The sequence below is a fragment of the Lutzomyia longipalpis genome, chromosome 4 (assembly GCF_024334085.1).
Source record: "Lutzomyia longipalpis isolate SR_M1_2022 chromosome 4, ASM2433408v1".
Taxonomy (NCBI): Eukaryota; Metazoa; Arthropoda; class Insecta; order Diptera; family Psychodidae; genus Lutzomyia; species Lutzomyia longipalpis.
The window spans coordinates 24736390-24755520 of NC_074710.1; the positions used below are offsets into that span (position 1 = coordinate 24736390).

The 19131-nt window shown below is 30.3% G+C and overlaps 1 protein-coding gene across 18 annotated transcripts in view; it reads left to right on the forward strand.

Annotated features, from left to right (window-relative positions):
- The window catches only part of LOC129795152 (solute carrier family 12 member 4), a 54516-nt gene that overhangs the window by 14401 nt on the left and 20984 nt on the right, over positions 1 to 19131 (forward strand). For 12 of the 18 annotated variants that reach the window (XM_055836211.1, XM_055836217.1, XM_055836216.1 and 9 more), the window contains 2 exons: positions 18398 to 18477; positions 18741 to 18861. In XM_055836211.1, the coding sequence (XP_055692186.1) occupies positions 18398 to 18477; positions 18741 to 18861 (201 nt within the window). Of the gene's footprint in view, positions 1 to 4367; positions 4470 to 5424; positions 7009 to 18397; positions 18478 to 18740; positions 18862 to 19131 lie in introns of those variants that run through there. The other 6 variants (XM_055836213.1, XM_055836201.1, XM_055836206.1 and 3 more) reach the window with 2 other exon arrangements.

Consider the following 19131-nt stretch of genomic DNA (forward strand, 5'->3'; position numbering starts at 1 on the left):
ATATTCAAAGATTTTCATAAGAAAATATAAAAAAAAAACTGAATTTGTTTACCAACACAACTATAGAGGTTTGTTCACAGGTGTATATGAATTTTGATAACACAATTTTCACGCTTATTGTCAACTAAAAGTGTGAATTGCCTTTCGATAAGAATGTGTATTATGATGTTTTCGTGAAATGTTGATGATAAAGATTTTATTTTCCTGTTCTCAATTTCATTGAAGAATTGTGATATTTTTTACGATATAAAAAACATATTACAAAGATTAATGAGTGATTATTTGAATATCCTGAGAGGTTTTTGTGATGATTTAGAAAAAAGATTGTAAGTTCATGAGCCATATGCTTAAAATGAAGTGCTGTCAATACAGAAAAAAATTTAGAGAATAGAGTTTAATTTAATTTTTTAATTTGCAATTCTGCGGTCACGAGTTACCGCGTAGTGACGATATTTGAAATGCGTAAATCAATTTTTCTTTGTTATATTTTTTGTATCTATAGATACTCGTGTCCATTATTATTTTCACAGATAAATGAACTAAAAGATATTTTCTTTATTGTTCTGGGGAGTAATTCATGTTTTCCTAAATACATACATAAATACACCAACAGTTGGTGATGTATATACGTCACCGTTATAAATTCAGCTGTGAGGAGAAAATTATTACCATCGACACTGCAAATATGGTAGAGATATATATTTTGTGAAGCCCGGAATACATTAGTGACGCATTCATTGCATCCTCTCTGTGATGCAAATTTGTAAATGGATGTTTTTTTTATTACAACCCTTCCATTGGATCATTAAGGGTTGTAATATCACATAACTGAATGATGTTGTATGCATTTTTAATGCAGCTTGTTGTACCTAATCAGTAACGTGATTTAGGTCATGTTGATATTGAACCATATGGAATTATCCTGAATACTTAATATCTTACTCCTTGTTTAACAAATTTCATAATTCAATTTATTTCTTAATTTGCTTGGCAGAGTATAAAACTTAAAAAAATCAATTTATTTTATTATTTCAATAATTCAATTCAGCACCTTTTATTTATATAAGAAAAGGAGAATTTTTTTTTTATATTACATATAATTTCTGTAATTTTTGTATTACTATGTGTATATACAAAATTTTCTTTTGGTTGTATCCCTTCCCATGATTGATGAATTAATCTATAATCAATGAGTTTACCCGATACACCATATTGGATATCATTCGAAGCTGCTAACTGATTCAATTGCCGACTTCCGAATAATTTGATATGAATCGGAAGATGCTCCCGTAATCTCTGAAGATTTAGTGTTCTTAATATTATATTAGAAGCGAGAAACTCAATTACTTGCCTCTTTTTGTTTTCAATTTTCGATATTTTTTTTTTTTTTTCAAATAACTGGATGTGGTGGTAAATAAAATGGAAGGAGTTGAGGTGTACTAAATAATTCTCTAGTTTCTCTATAAAACCACTTTTGTTCAGTTTAATTATTTTGTAGTGCATATACAGAGGTTACATAGTGCAAACTTTTTCGCATAAACGAGCGGTTTTAGTGAATTCCTTCCGGGTCTTGATTAAAACAGATTTAGCAAATAATTTAGTATTTAGTTTAAGTTCTTGTATGTACATTTTCCTATAATTTTCTCAATAAATCGATGCTCTTCACTTACCATATAATGTATTTAAATAATTATATATTAATTACACTTTTATTCCATTGGTGTTCTCTCACTTAGCACAAAGGTCGAACCCTTCTTAGTAATGATAAAAGTACAATTATTATTATTTTCATTCCTTAACATATGTATGTACATATATGTACCTACCTACATACATGATACGTGAATATCTTAACGAAGTCCAAAATAACCCTAAATACTAATAATTTCTCCTAATTAAGTTACATGGAAACCTAGAAGTCTTTCAATATTGCCTAAGTTGGAGATTTGCAATTTTACTCTCATTGACTTTTTCTCAGGAAATCTCTTAGGGGTCAATCTATTATATACCTATTTTTTTTTCTTTTCTATTATACTTAATTCGGGAGCAACTGGAAATATTTTCCAAATTATCAGGCATGTTCTTCATCATTCTCTGCGGCCTTTCAAAAAAATCTGTATGAGATTGCAAAGTCAATTTACGTTCATTAGAATAATGTCTGACGAGTTCTTGCGCCAAAGAATCCTCATTTCACTGCAATTTTCTCTAATTTTCCCACCGTTTGTGCCCCAAAGTACATTGGACGGAGATCGATGGCGCGAAACATAGAAAGGGCGTAATGGGCGTAATGCAGCTAACCAATTTTCATACATCCAAAAGGAGCCATAGCAGAGTCTTTATTGACGACGCCTGAATGACGCGTCATTCGATTCGTTTTTTTTGTACTCAATCTCATCATGCTTCAAAGTATAAAATTTATGTCTGTCACTAACTTTCTCCACAAATACCCCAACTCCTCTTATTTTTATTTTGTATTAAATAACACGGGTTTCACTTGAATCAAGCTAACGAGTTCACTGTTCTCATGTTTGAATACACCGAGAGCACAATGAGAAAATTTAATTTTTTTTTCCATTCATCTACCTTCTATTTTTGCCTAGATAGATTGGTCAATTTTATATTTTTTTTATAAAGATTATTTATTTATTTGATAAAGGGGATGCCATCATTCTTAGTGATTTCCTTATTTTTTAAAAATTGGTAGGTATAATGTAGTAGCAGGATTGTTACCATACCAATGATTATAATGCATTAACTACTCTTAATAAGTGTTTAAATTTAATTCAATTTAACTGAAGTATATACGATGAAGGATGCGAGAGCATGAAATTTTCTTGCATGAATTCAAATATGTATATAGATATTCAAATTTCACTGTGCTGCTATGTACATATACTATGTACATTTATACATACGAAGGATTTTCGAAGATGAAATTGATTAAACGATGTTATATTGTATGTGTATATACTGTACATATATTGAGATTGATACATACATTTTCTCAATTTTCCTGGCGCAATTTTTCAATTTTCTTGGTATATCGGATGATCATGAAGTAAGAAATGTATAAATCCCATAAAAACGTGCAACTTTTTTTTTCAATTTCAGCCAATATAGAATATCTAGCATTTTCTGTGACAAAATAAAAATTTCAAGAATTCTTAACGTTGAAACTTAATTAGACTGATGTAATATCATAGTACATAAATCAAAAATATTTATCAATAAAATCAAACTTATTGTTCCTTAAGAAGCCAAGCGAATTAAAATTTCTTACTCATATAACTAAGGTGCAGAATTATAAAATTCTAGTTTCTTAAGAGTTAAGTTTAAGCTACAAAAAATAACGAGTCTATGCCTGAATCCATGGTTTCAAAGATAATCTCAATGGCTCATAAAACGTTCAGAAACTTTAACCATTTTATAATTCGGTATTGTAGATTGCAATGAGATCCTAAAATTTTAGAGACACTAAAATATTGTGGTTAAGGCTGAAGGATAAGCTTGTCCATTAAATATTTTATAATCTCAAATAAAACATAATTAAGATATTCGTATTGATACTTTCTTATAACTATCAGCTTAATCTGGGCCCGATCAGAGATGTATGAGTTATTGGAGGTGTACAAAAAGCTCCATGAACTTACGAAAGGAATAGGTGTGGAACAATTGATATTTGTGCAGGTGCACTAGCAATTGCTATATTATATTCATAAAAATATATATTTGCTTCAGTACCTACATATGTATAATCAGACATTATTTGAATTGTTTGACGTAGTTCATGATGTGTGGTCATTGACATGAATATGTGAAGATGGTATGGTATGTAAGGGATGGTCTGAGGGGGTTGAATTAAAAACTGTAGTGAAAATAGGAAGAGTTTTTAAAGGTGATAAATAAAACTCATAGTAGACCTACTCCCGGGTTGAGCCCTATTATGCCTCTTTAATACCCAACCTGGTGCGCAAAGCCCGTTGCCCCTCTTCACAACTGGGGGATATAGCAAAAAATTCCTCTTACTTTCTTACACTCACCACCTGGTTAGTTGATGAGCGAGATAGCTACATTAAGCTCCATGTGGCCTCATTTTTGAGGGGAAATATACGAATTTGAGCGGCGTAACATCAAATGGGGATGCTGCTCCATAACGAAGAGATTCCCAGGCATGCGATTCTATGGATTTTTCTCAGACCCATCTTCTCCATATATACAGAATCACCTATTATCATCTCTTTTGCCCCACAGTACAACAAGGGAACCATTCAGGTTGGGGATGGTTGTGTGAAAGGGATGAGATGAGTTTTGGGGCGCTGTACATTTTTGGTCCATAATAGATTTTTGCCCCTAAACATCCTCAGTAGAGTGCTGAAGTCACACTGTGATTCAGGTTGAGTTCTCTGCTCTGTTGGATGGTGAATTGTGTCAGGCTTTCAATTTGGGTGAAGGCAAAAAAAAAAAAGAAAGTAAAAGAGATTCCAAAAAATCATTCTACGGGGGTGAAAAAACCCTTAAAATTGTGTTCTTTGTGCATTCTACATTTGGGAATTGTGATTTATCCCGGAAAATGTGGTGTTGTTGAGGTGTCAGGGTGGAAAAATAGCATCGACAATCTCTTTGGTGTTCCACAACTCCCACCCCTAAAATGACAGTTTGGGGATTATGCAAATATTTTGGGCGATTGTGATGAAAGCAATCGTCAAGATATACTTGAATCTCTCTGTGCTATATCACTAAATACATCCCTCTCATTTATGCAACATTTAACCTCTCCCGGATGTTAGATTTTTATCATGAAAAGAGAGTTTCTTTGATGACCTTACGGCCCTCTTATTTTTTTGCCAAATTACCCGACCTTTACCCTCCGAGATGGGTGTGATTTCACGGAGAAAAATAAATTTGTGACTATCATTGTTCCAATTATCATCAACAGTCCTTTTGACGGTATCTTCCGCACTCGACAGTCCTCTCTCAAAATATTGTCGCCTATGGCTTCACTTGCTCCACACTTTAAAGCTTCACGTATAGGGGTGGTTGAAGGCTTTCGCTGTGAAATACACCATTAATACACTGTTAGAAAAATCAATCGTTTAACTTCTTACCGCTTTGAAATTTTGAGTATACGGAAATTTTCGTTATCACATAGCTCAGCATTTCAATTTATATTACCGCTTTTCTCTGGAAAATATTATTCATTCTCTGAAATGGCTCTTGTGGAGTCACTACAAAATGGCCGATATGAGTTTTACAGTGTGATATGAAATTTTTATGAAAGATTTTGGATTATTATAATAGATAATAAGATATTTAAAAATAAATTTGATCTTGTTACTTATCACTTTTTAAATAAAAAAAAATACTTTAATTATTATTAATATTTTGTATTAATAATATTTGCATATAGGTACCTAGATATTGGGGTAGATTCTGATACAAATCTTTTCTTTTCTTTTCTTACAATTCGTCAGTTATTAGATTTTTGGAATTCTTGAAGAAATCTTATAAGATTTTGACATTTTTTTATTTCTTTCCTTAAAAGGGTTTCTAAAAGAAAATTACTTTTCTAGGGCTCTTTAAAGTTCTTTCTGAAGTTTTTCTTTTATAGAACGACAACAGAACGATTTAAAACTCTATCTGTCAAAATCTTAGAATAAACTTTTAAGCTGTTAGAAAAGAAAAGATTTTTATCAGAATCTATCCCATTGTTTTGTTGGATCTTTTTTTCCCAAAAAATATTTTTAGTAGATTCAAACAGCTGAATTCCTTACGATCCTTAAAAGGTGAAATAGTCTAATCTTAAAAAAAAATAAACTTCAAAAATATTTATTTTATATTTGATAATTCGAAATTCTTCTACACCTCTGATATCACACTGTAGGCTTAACATAATTGGATTTTCACTGTACGATTCGTAATGCATTGAACATTGTTTATAAAATTGTAAAAAAAAATGCAATAAAATTATCTCGTAATAAAATATTGGCAGGAATAGTTAATGATTATATGCCCGCTTATCGTAGCTGATCCCAGTGTTAAATAGCATGTTTCTTCTACGTTCTTATTCTATTTTGAATGTCTAAATTGAATCGCGATGGTTTTTACGAAAAAAAGAGAAGCTTTCTCATTCGGAAACGAATAAACTCCTTTTATCACAGTTTGTACAATTTAATTTTAATAAAGATGAAAAAATATATAACTGCCAATAAATGAAAAACAAATTAAAAATTTCAATGCATTTATGAGTTCCTATCGGTAAATACCATCTATGTAACAAATCGAACTAAATGTCCTTTTTTTTCCTTTACCTAGATATGCATATAAATATAGTCGGTGCATAATAATAAAGAACAAATTACTCTGAATGGAAAATATATATGGAACAGTTAAAAAAAATTTATGAAATAGCAAAAGGTAATTGGGGCATTGAAATTGCCGTAGAATTGAAATTTTCTTTAAAGTGTGTAAACAACATAGATATATTATACTCTTAATTTTGTGAATAAAATTGCTCAGCTTAGAGTAATATTTAGTCAAAAGAATTCAACATTTAAAAAAAAGAGTTATAATAGATATTGGAACTAATGAAGTTTCCCTAGAGATATAATAATAAAATTTTATCAAATTTAAAAGAAAATAAATAATATATTTACAATTTAAAACTCTAAATAGTGATACTTATTAAAAAAAATCAAATATTAAATTTAAAAAATTGTTGGTATTGAGTTGCTTAAAAGCACTTTATTGTGAAGTTCAGTTAATTAATTATATTTCGTGAGACTATCGAGTTAAAAAGAATTGTGAAAGCAATTAAAAATAAAATACTTTAAAAAAAAAACAATAAATAAAATTAACAGAAGTGATACGGAAAATAGAGAAGCAAAATGTCGGGAAATTGTGAGAAAAGTGTGACGGCGGAATTGGAAAAAGCAGAGGGTAGTGAAAGTAGTGCAGGAAATTCTGTACAGCAACCAACGGAATCATCACCAGCAAAATCTGCTGAAGCTGGTGAGAGAAAAATATCTATTTATTTTTTTTTCTTCGTGATAGTTTTCGTTTTATTATACAGCGAGAAAAGGATGTGAAGTGAGAAATCTATCTTAAGCACTTTTCAATGTTTTTCACTACGGGCTTCTCTCTTAGAAATCAGCTTCTGTGTAATTTGAAAAACTCAATGTCGATCGATCGGTCTTAAACTTGTTATGAGCATTTACTGATGTCTAATATTTATGATATTGGTAAGCTAACCACCTATGGAAGCTATTTTTATTTTAGTTAGGTACTATAAAAATGGAAATTATAAACTGATACCTATATTTAGTGGAAAGCTAAAGAACTAACATTTTTCAAAAATTTTGAAGAACGAAATCACATATGAAATATATTTTTTTTTTAATTTGGAAGTGACATTAGCAGTTTAGATACTAATAGATATATGTATAAGATATATTTGCACCTAGATATACCTTGCTAAAGAATCATTACTCAATTGTATTTAATTAAATTGAAGCTTGACTGGGTAAAGTAAGTGAATTTCCGCGAAGTGAGAAGTAAGGTAAGCAATGTAAGTTCAAAGGTGCAAGAAAAATCGATAAATAAAGGTGTGGAAGTTCGAGAACTTCAGTGTTTGAACTCCAACACTCTTTATTCGCTTCCCCTGTGAAGATATTTTAACCAAAAATAAGCTCTAAAAGCTTATGATAACGGATAAATGTTATTTCGAAGTTGCTATTCCATTCCGTGCTTTCAGAACGTATTTTTTCTATAATGCAAAAGTCTTTAGGAATATTTTCGTAAAAATTCAATTCACTCCCAATACAATTTTCGGTTAATATGATATTCAGTATTTGCGGAGTATTTATCGTGTAAAACGTTTTGATTTTATAATTTTTTTTTTATTTAGGCAAACTAAAAGAATAAATAAGCGTGATAGTATGATGAGATGATCGCGAAAGAGCTAATTTTACTATTAAAACTTTAGGAAACTTACATAAAAAGTAAATGAACAAAATAATGCTTACGTGTTGTCTTACGTTTTTATGTGAGTTCGCCTATAACTACTTATTCAAAACGACTCTACAGTTGCCCCCTCTGCTATAATTCAAAAGAACTCACATTCAAGTCCTAGCTTGTTCGCACAAGCACGTCCTTCTCTCACGTTCTCTCACACATCACTGCTTGCCTATATCAAATTTGTTGTATATATATTTTCATTGGTTGTCGAATCTAATTTGCAGGATGTCTCTTTCATTCACTTGAGTGGGAATTACTTATAAAATTGATGAACTAAAAAATTGATTCCATATAACTAGTATATACATATTTGAATGATTTAGAAAGCGTTTATGAATTTCCATATAAATCACTTTTAATTATTCGAGCTTTCCTCGACTCCAGATAATTAATTTTCTTTTTGAATACAATTGTTAGCATTGTAAGTGTGTATAAATGGTTAGAAGTAATATATCCGGAAAAAATTGCAGATTGGAAATTAGAAAAAAAAGATATATAGTATGTGTATTATACATAGCACCATTATACATATTAGTTGGTGTTCCACTTCGTGGTTAACACCAAGTATTAATTATGTGTGAGTATGTTTCTTCTTTTTAGTTGTGATTTTATAGACGAGTTTGTTTTAACTTTTAAAAATTCATAAAACTAATTCAATTTTTTAACCCTGACTTGCAGTCCTTGTACGTTTATTTACTTAGATCCCCAAATTTTTAAGATGTTGACTATAAGTGCATAAATAATGGCATAAAAAGATTATAATTTCGCAAAAATCGCATTGAATTTGGTTAAACGAAAGTTTTACAACTTCATGCCTGACTCCTTGTGTGTTTGAAGCATATTTTGGTTGAGAATTACATATTTTTTATGAATTCTGAAGTTAGATTTCGCGAAAATTAAAAAAAAAACCTCTACAATTTGAGTTAAGTTGCAAGCAAGTGTATAGCAATCAATGCCACAAGATATAAGGATACTTGTGAGAATAACCAAATATACTTAAGGATTGTCAAGGATATTCAAGAATCAGTATATGTGCTACACAAGGACTTCAGGATAATAATAATAGTCTTCCATATAGAGTTTTAAGGGAAAAGTATATCGAAGAGAAATGTGTAACACACACATTAAAATGTAAAATCTTCATGCAGAACGGCTTTGTGTAAAGTAAATTCTCCATTTTTTTTTATAAAGTTAAAATTTTTGTAATATCTACGGTTTATGACTTTATACTGCGTAAAATCGGAAAGGTTTCACAATGTTTTACTCATTCTCCTATAAACATATGTATACATTATTCAATTAAAAATAGGAATGCAGTACAGTGTATAAGTGTCGTCCAAGGATAAATACAATGGATTTTCACTTACGATAGGGTTCAAAGGTGAAGGTTGGAGGAGTCTCCTCTACACAGAGTACTCCTTGGCTCTCCTTGACCCTACTTTTGCCGTTTTTTCCAGGAAATTTATCATTATCAATTGTATGTCAGGCACACTGTTCGCGAGGATAAAAAAAAGTCCCTACTAGGTCAAGTGGCACTCCACTGTAGGCCATGAGGAGTTATGCATGCACGTGTAATTTCTCCTCTACTCAATAATATACATATCATCTATATATAGGCTATGTATTATATGAACTTATAATACATACATACGTCTATGTTTACTAATACTGTCGAATACGCTATACACTTCTTTTCACCTTTCTTTCATCGAAGGACAACAGTAACTGTAAGATCAGTCTTTAGTGTTTAACAGCAATACTTGACGAAACTCAATTTTATCAATTTGCAATTGCATTTAAAATTGGGACTTCTCCCCCGAAAATCGTCTCTTTTTTTTTGAATTCCGGGAAAACAATCTTGAATTGAAAAAAAAGGAAAAAGTAACTTACAGTTTTTGTAACCCTCTCCTTACCTTATTCCCATATAACCCAGCTTTAAGCTATTAAGATTATTTTGGAGTTTAATGTTCTTTTCTTAATTTAAATGTCTTTTATTATGTACCTAATGAATATTATACATTAAAACTAGTTAAATACCTTCACATTCAAAATTAATAAAATTCAAAGTTTTATTTAAGTGTAAATGAATTAGTTTTAAAGTTTGTCAAAGTCTTTAAATGAGTATTTATCTATCGCTTTTAAGAGGCTTTTTAGTAATATTCACTCTACCTCCACCATGTTATATTTTCCGTATTTGCAGAAGATGCTATATAAACAAACTTTTCTCTCAAATTATACGCGCAATTTTATTTCATGTTTGACTTTCATAAGGCGCAGAAGGGGGTGGTGAAAGGTACAAGTAGATTATCAGGTATCCGCAATGACGTCAATAAAATTTTCGTATTTCATCGAAGATTATTTTTCCAACCTCGATGCTCTTGCCGATGATATATCGACGTGTACAGAACCCTCAACAACTTTCCGGATGAACGAAATTGACTGATTTTTAATGTGGGTATCTTTTTTTTTACACTTTCACGCGTTATGGCATTGTTCGATAAACTTTCCTGTTGTGGAAGTAGCTCAGTGTAGTGTTTAGTTAAAACAGAATGAAAGATTCTATCTATGCTGATAAAACTTTGACGCAATCATTTAGTAAAACATATTTTACTGCCTCCTTCCCCCACATGATTTCTAAATAAAATGATTTCATTGAAAATTCAAAGCCGATGATATTGTGCTATATATAATAAACATTCCTAATCTTCTTTGTCCATTACAAAATTTTGATATTTTTCTCCTCTGAGGGATACTTTGTGATACGTCAAGAAAGCAGTTAATAAATATTGTAATAGAGATTCTCGTATGAAATACAATACGATGTTTCCCACCCACCTACTACCCTACTCCTCAGCGATGAAATTTCGAACTTGGTGGTTTACTCTCCTCGATACATTCTTCCAGATGTCATGTTACAAGAAAAAAAAAGAAGTTCCATACACCTCCCTCATCATTCCTCTGGAGCTTTGGATTTATTGAAGCAATTTACTTGTGAAATTGAGCCTCAGTTATCTCGTATTTAGCTTGGATCCTCTTCACATCTGACTTTCACACACTGAAATTACCTTTTCCCTCTTAAAATTTTCACATCAAGATTTCCCCCAAAACGAGGGTTTTATGTCCGTCTGATGTGTTCACGTATTGCTAAACTTATAATTTATTGATTTCTCGACTCCTTCCTGATAGATTTATCTTTCTAAATCAAACAAAAGTTTATATTTGAAATATTTATATTGTATATGTTGTATACAATATATACACTGAACATAAAGTATTATGAGAATATGATGAATTATCACAATATTTGCGGAAATTTAATCAAAATTTAAAATAATTTCATATTGTGTTGTTTATTTGAGACAATGTAAGATAAGAATAAATGCATAAGAACTAAAAGGAGTGCGATTAAATAAATAAAAAAAATGTTCTTTCACGGTTCATAAATAAGCTCAGATTAAGATCGTCGTTTAGTGCGTAAAGAACATCTAAATATCAAATATTTAATAAGAATTTATGTATTATGAGTTGTTTTAAATTTGTTACATCTCTTGTGCTTTTCTGAAAATTTGTTTTTCCTTTATTTGGCTATGAAATTAATTAAAAATTCTTTTATTTATTTACACAATTTATATACCTTCAGGTGAGGTGCAAGTTGCACTTTTATGGTGTATATTACATGGTTCCTGAATGTTTATTATGTAGTTTGGCTTTGGAATTTCACAAAATGTACAATTCATAACTATGTACTGTACAGTACATACATACATAGTATTTGTGTACTCATGGCTTCTTTTCGGGTTAGTGGTAAGAAATCTTCATACGCGGTTGCTACCATAAAGTACTTAAGCATATATAAGTGAAAATCCCTCAACAGCCTGAGGTACTTTTCTGATTGAGGTGTACGCTAGGGTAGTATTTATTTTGCAAAGAGACAATGCTTGTGACCTACATTTCAACGCGTTGCTTTCTTAGTGGTTAGTGAAGCCACCCTTTGATACAATCAACGTCATCATCACCATCATCGTCATTATAATCGTTGGGATACACCGGATTAATGGGTGCGTTGAAGGGGATTGTATATTATAAACATGGGGGTGGTGTGATAGAGGAAATATACCTCTCTCACGTAAAATTGAAGAGCATACCTAAGCAGAGAAGACAAATTCAGATGGGATTTCCCGTGCCTCCACTGAATGGCTTAACTACTAAAATGTGACGATGAATTCCAAAACATTCAGTGTGTGTATCTTGTGGCAACTTTGCAAGGGAAATGTCATTAGTCTGTGCAAAAAGTATGATAATTGTTACAAAAATATGTTGTTATATCACGTAGTATGTATTATTATGTAATTATAATAAATCTACTTAATTATGTATGTACAGTACATACATGATGTGACGGGGAAATAATTTGAGATTTAATATACATACTTATACATACATATGTGATATGACATCCCTCAACTAAATATTTGCTTATATGCTGACTTTAAATTTAATATTTAACTCTATAATGACTTGTAATACTTTTAATTGCTCACTTCAGTGGCATTTTATGTACATAATGATTGACAAAAATTATTTCAACCTACACCCGTATTCAATAAAAGGCTCATATTATAATTAGACAAGATAAATAGGTAGTACTTGAAGAAGTCAAGAAAGCTGAACAGGATTTCCATTATCTAATTTAATAATTCCTTTGATCCCTCTAGGTATATAAGTAGAATAGTTTGATAAGGGTGGATGATGGGGGTTCTTTTGAAGATTACCGGAAGTTAGGTACCTCTGTAATATACTAATTTTTTCCCAAACTACCTACCTAGCTTCCCAACTATTTCCCATATATAAATTATTTTAATGAATAGTTGAAAAATTTAACTTTACCAGTTGACAGGCCAGTTGATGAAAATACCGCAAGTAAGCTCAATATAAAATAAAAATTGTAAGATTAATATTTTGTAGCTTTTTTTTCTTAAGTTGATGAATAAAAAATAGGTAATATAAAAGTAGTCTATATACAAAATAATGAGCAATAGGCATGTACCGTATACAATATATTCTGAATAAAATGAACCAATTTCAATGTAAAAGGTCTTTCTTTGACCATCCTGTATAAGGAAGATACATTGCGGATGTAAATAGGTTACACCTTTATCATTGATGATTCTCCCTTTTCTTCATTTGTTAGCTTGTGATAGCATAAAATCCACTCGTGTCGCTATAGAATTCAAGTCTATTTTCCGGCAACACGTATCGTATATATTATGTAGCTATAGTCCTCCCGAAAGATTTGGAGCCCCCGGACGACCGAACAAATTTAAATTTAGTATATACCTATTATAGAGATTTTTGGTGATTTAGAGATTTAATATAAATTAATTGAAATTTTATGTAAAAGTATCGATGAAGAAACTATTTTACGAATCCTCTTCTGTATTTTAAAGAAACTTCTTATTATCTATTTAAAAAAAAAAAGAAGAAATAACACTTTTTGGAAAATTATTTACTCTGAATGCAAAAATTTCACTGCCTGTGTTAAACTCCATCCAACTACTTACGTATTCTCTTGCGATTTTTGTGAGTATTCCCAAGTAGATTTCTCTGAGAAATTTTTAGGAATGTGTCCTGTGAGTCTTTTTTTTTTACGATGAGCGCAAAGAGAATTTAGATAAATAGGTAACCATCTTTTTCTACTCATGGCACGTGAATTGGTTTTATAATAATTCCATCCGTGTTACATTTTTATTCCCTGTCTTCATTCTATTTCAACGTTCTTATCCAAAAACACATTTCTTAATGCGATTTCTCATGAATTTTTCGTGATGCTAATTTATAAATAAAAAATGTCTTTTTTTGCAAGAAAGTATATATAGTAATGTATAATATGTTTAACATACATACATATATGTAAATCATGTATAATTTTGAATTAAAACTCTGACACGTGGAGCGGTTGAATTTAGAAAAGGAAAAAAAACACTTCCTGTATTCGGGAGCTCTATCTTTCAGTAATAAAGTTACTTAGAAATGCTTAAGAGTATTCTGCCCATTACTATTGCATTCAATATCAACCAATATCAGCTAAAACAAATAATATTATATGTCTTGCTAATATTTTTGTTATATATTATATACATAGAAACGAATTTTATGTGACTAGTATGTATGTCACGTACGTATTTGTATTGTATGTAATAAAATAGAAGGAAAATTATTTTATTCGTCCTTCTATATACTATTCTATATACATTTTGTTAAGAATCATAAATTATGAAAAGGTGAAAATACGAATGTATTGTTTCATATTGCAAACAACCTTTCTTTGATAAAGACTCATGCAAACGTCTAATTTAATTATCATTTCCCCACAGAAGTCGTAGGTATAGTTTGTTATTTTAGTTTACCTTTGAATTAATTTTTAATTGATAACGAATTCGAAGGCTTTTCTTTTATTTTTATAACATTTTATTTGTAGTTGTTTCATCGTTCTTTTAGAATTCAGAATACTTTACCCAATCCGCCAATCACGTGCGAGCAAGGAATAGAAAAAAATTTATTAAAAAATTATAATATATTTAATTAATAATATATTTAAAACGTGAGACACAAACTCAAATAGAATCTTATTTTTTATTTTGAATCAACCTCAAAAACCATGTTGTTTTCAGCAGAAATGAGGAAAGTGGTTGATTTACTCTTCAGATTGAATACTTCCGAGACTAACTATAACTTCCCACAATTAATTAATTACTTAATTAAAGGCTGAGATGACAAGCATATACGTTATGATAATTGGTAATTCACAACATGAACGTATGTTATGTAGGTGTATATGTACAATGTTTCATTTCATTGCAAATTCACATTCTAATATTCCAAAATTATTGAGAAGATCTTATATTAGCTTGTATAAATATTTTTCCAAATTAAAACCCATTAGAAAAAAATTAAATGCATGAGAATAAATCTAGATTGTTATATGGATTCATCCGAATAACCCAATAAATAGTATTGATATCTATTAATATTATTTGCAAATTTGATTTTCATGATAATCAAATTTTAAATTTGAGTTGTGTTAACATAATAAAGGAATATTAAAAAAATAAATAAAACATCATCATCACTATGAACTTGTTTCACGACGCGCAACAACTAGGGCTATATGCGCAATAAATAAAAAACAACATAAAACCTTTTCTATAATTTTTTTTTACTTTAAGTACATATTTACGAGTTTTCCATATGATGCCAGCTTACCAGAATACTAGTCACTATCACACCGTACAAAAAAAATAAAAACATAAAAATCACATAGAGATTTTCTGAAGGACTAGTGCGTGAAGCAGAAGAAAAAATCATTTTTAAATATTTTATATCCATTCACCACGTACTGCAGAGCAATGTGAAGGATACAAGAGTGAAGGAAAAGTGGAAAAGTGGAGAGTCATAAAAACCATACAAGATATCTTCGTCCCCACCCAAAGAACCATTCCCTAATCCCAATTATTGTGGCTGGGAAAATTTCTATGTGAATTTACACACAGGAAGTGTTGGCGCTCTGTTGGATTTTTGCCTTCTTTTTGGTGCGAAAACCAGTCTCCACCGTGTCTACCTATAAATATTCATGATATAGCGGAAATTGCTGTCATTTGTACAGTGGATGAACTTTTCACCTCCTTCCTAAGTGCTTTTTTCCCTATTTCATGTTTCTTTTTTAGCCTTGATTCGCTCTTCGATACAGCCCAGCCTCTGTGTATCCCTAAAAAATAACCCATAAGCCGGAACGTGTATCAGGATCAATACAGAATTTAAGATCATGTCTTTATCATATAACTAACCTAGATTACTCGAGCCCTCAATCACGTGTGAGTTTTCATTTCAAGCTGATCATTTTTTTTTAGGTGCAACTCGTATAAACACAAATCACAAAGTTCTATTCGATTTAACTATAAATCTATCTCAATTTACATCATTCGGATTATTTTTTTATGAAAAACAATAGTTAGAATACTTCTAACAGAGATGAGATTTTGTTATCTATCCTATTATAATGTATTCTGTTTAAACGAAAAATCACCGGCAATTACCGGTCAAAGTAGCTAGATACCCCAATTAATTAATTGTATGCTATCGTGCCAAAAAAAAAAAACTCAATTTCAACCCCGCAAAACATTTTTGCCTCGTCCGTATTATTATATATTATTTTTTATTATTATTATAACGAAAAAGCACGCAATGATTGTGGTATTTTTACTCCGGGTTGTTGGTATATATTTCAATTATAACACAGTAAATTTTCATAATGAGGAAGAGCTGCATTATACACCGAGTGGAAATTCATGCCATATAGAAGGATAATAAGATTAAAATCTCCAACCATGGAGATTTTTCATTCTACTCTCACATACATATACTTTCATTCTTCATTTTACTACACATATTTACTAAATGAAATATTGTATGGTACATAGGAATACTACATTTTTTCCGAATATTCCACCCCTTTTTATATTTTTACATACGTAAGGATATAACAGCCATTTCCGTGATGGTTTAATCCTAACAAAAAGATGGAGATTAATATTTTATTCTATATTCAGACTTTATTGCATCAATTAATATTTTTATAACCAAAACCAATATATAAAAATTTTAGGAACAAAAACATAAAGATTATTTAATTAGTTCATATTCCAATTAATAGGCTATACCATGTCTTGTTGTGACATGCATATCTCAAACTACAGGCATTGCTATATATACATATTTATGTACATAATATTATATGATTGGTATAAAATAATTTTTAAGGCAATAAATGTACTATGCCGTGTATGTAATGTTATATGTACATTGTATATACAGTAATGAGAGTCCAGAAATAGCATTAGAACGTATCCAAAATTGACGATTGGTGCCGTGAAGGTGGTCGTCGGCGTATCGCTTTTAGTTTATTTGAATTTTGTTGACTTAATGTCAAGAGCATTATTTATGAAGCAACAAAACCAACAAGTAGCACATTTTGAGTGAAAGTGACAGGCACCAAATGATGACTGAAATAGGAAGATTATGTACAAGAAAAAAGGGAATTAGCAAAGGGAATTAGTGATACATTCATTTTCTGGCCACATTTTGCTTTTTCCCGGAAATAAGTTCAGATCAGAAAATCAAATACTCAACATAATAGCTGTAGTCATTTGGCCAAAAGCTTATTATGTCGCTAAAGATGACCACTAAATGTGACTTTTTATGGGTCAACTATATACTTAAAGAAGAATTTTGTACAATGGTACATAATAAATGCATTCCCGAAAGCGTTAAAAGATATTTCGTTGCTGAATAATATTTACTTTATTCCATCAGCTACTGTAAAAATTATAACATAATATGCAAAAATGTCTGGTTTCTCAATGATTAATTGAGTAACATTACTGTAAGAAAAAAAAAGGAATATTGAAACTTTCTTTTATGTACAAGTAAGACCTTATGGGATCAGAGTTAGGTCATTTTCCCCTAATAAATAGCAATTAATCAAATTTTTTAATAGGTATATACCAATGTTCTCGTCATTTTAATCATGCCAAATTCAGGAAATTGAAGAAAGGAAGGAAATTGATGTAATCGTCTGCTATTCATGCTGTGAAATGACGTACGGCCTTTGACCACTATATTTTATTTTATTTTTTCTTTTCCTTTCTTTTTATATAATATACGAAAGATATATGTAATTCAAATTTAGAAAATCTCCTTTTCTATTTGATTCACAACGGGGTGACTTCCAGCTGAGTGAACTAGAAAAAAAAGAAACCTTCACAGAATGATTATTTTTGGACATAATTATGTAGTTACTTGGTGAAAGTTTAGAAATTCAGGAAAAAAAATAAGAAGTCTAAATTACCTATATCTTAGTGTCTAAATATTAACAACGAATCACAAAATATGATTAACTGATATTATAACTTCTAATATGCTAACCCTCTTTATCTTGCAGTGTAATGACGGTATAATATAACAAGGAGAAAAAATCTCATAAATTAAATGAAATTTTCCGACTTTTTTGCCGGCATAGAGTAATTTTCCTTAAAAATTTATACCGTTTATTCATTTTCTCATGCCAACGAAAAATACGTTTTTTTTTTGTTTAAAATAAGAACATATCTCAAAGTCTGTGGAAAGTTATATTTTCAAAATAATTTTATGAGAAAAAAAAACATACCTATTAAGCAGTGTTATGTATCCATTGCAAAAAGATTTTTAACTATAAGAGTTTTTACACAAAGGTTTCTATTTATTAAGATAAAAATATTGATTATAATTTTTTCTATGAATTACTAAAAATGAAAATTTCTAAACAGAATGATTTTTTTTTCAATTTCAGGTGATGCCACAGATGAACAACCCTTTGTTGGTAACAACGAAAAATCAACACACTATGACACGAATCTTTATTTATATTCGGTGAGTATCCTGAACTGATTTTTCTTCAATTCACTTAGGTCTTACTTTGGGATGTGTGCGGGTTAAAGGTAGATGAAATTGTGTGATGGGATTGACAATTTGGGTGAAAGACAATTCTATTTGAAATTCATTGAACCGGGTACATTTTCATCTCACTTAGAGGTGATATTTTATTCTTTTCTCTATAGGAGTAATTTCTTTTGCATTCTTTGCTTCTTTTTATGTTTATTAATTCTTTTTCTTTTATTCAACAAAATTTTCAGGAAGAAATTGATACACGACCACGAATATCAACACTTATATCTTCCTTGGCAAATTACTCCAATACAATTCCAGCTGCCTCGGAAGCCGATTCAAAACCACCACCGCCCTCAGCGCGGATGGGTAAGTAAAATATTTAAATTCAATGCTATGTAGTTGAGGAATCAACAACAATTCTGCATACAACGCGGTTATTTGTCAACTATTTATTAAGAAAAATGATATAACTGTGAATTTTTATTTTGGGTAATATGTAACGTGATTTAGTAAAGAGACAGTTTAATATTAATGGATGCCAGGGGTGTACTAACATCTCTCATTTTTGTGGGTGAGGCGGAGGCAAATATTTTGGCTCACCCTCAATTTTTTTTAAACTTATTCACTGTAAAATAT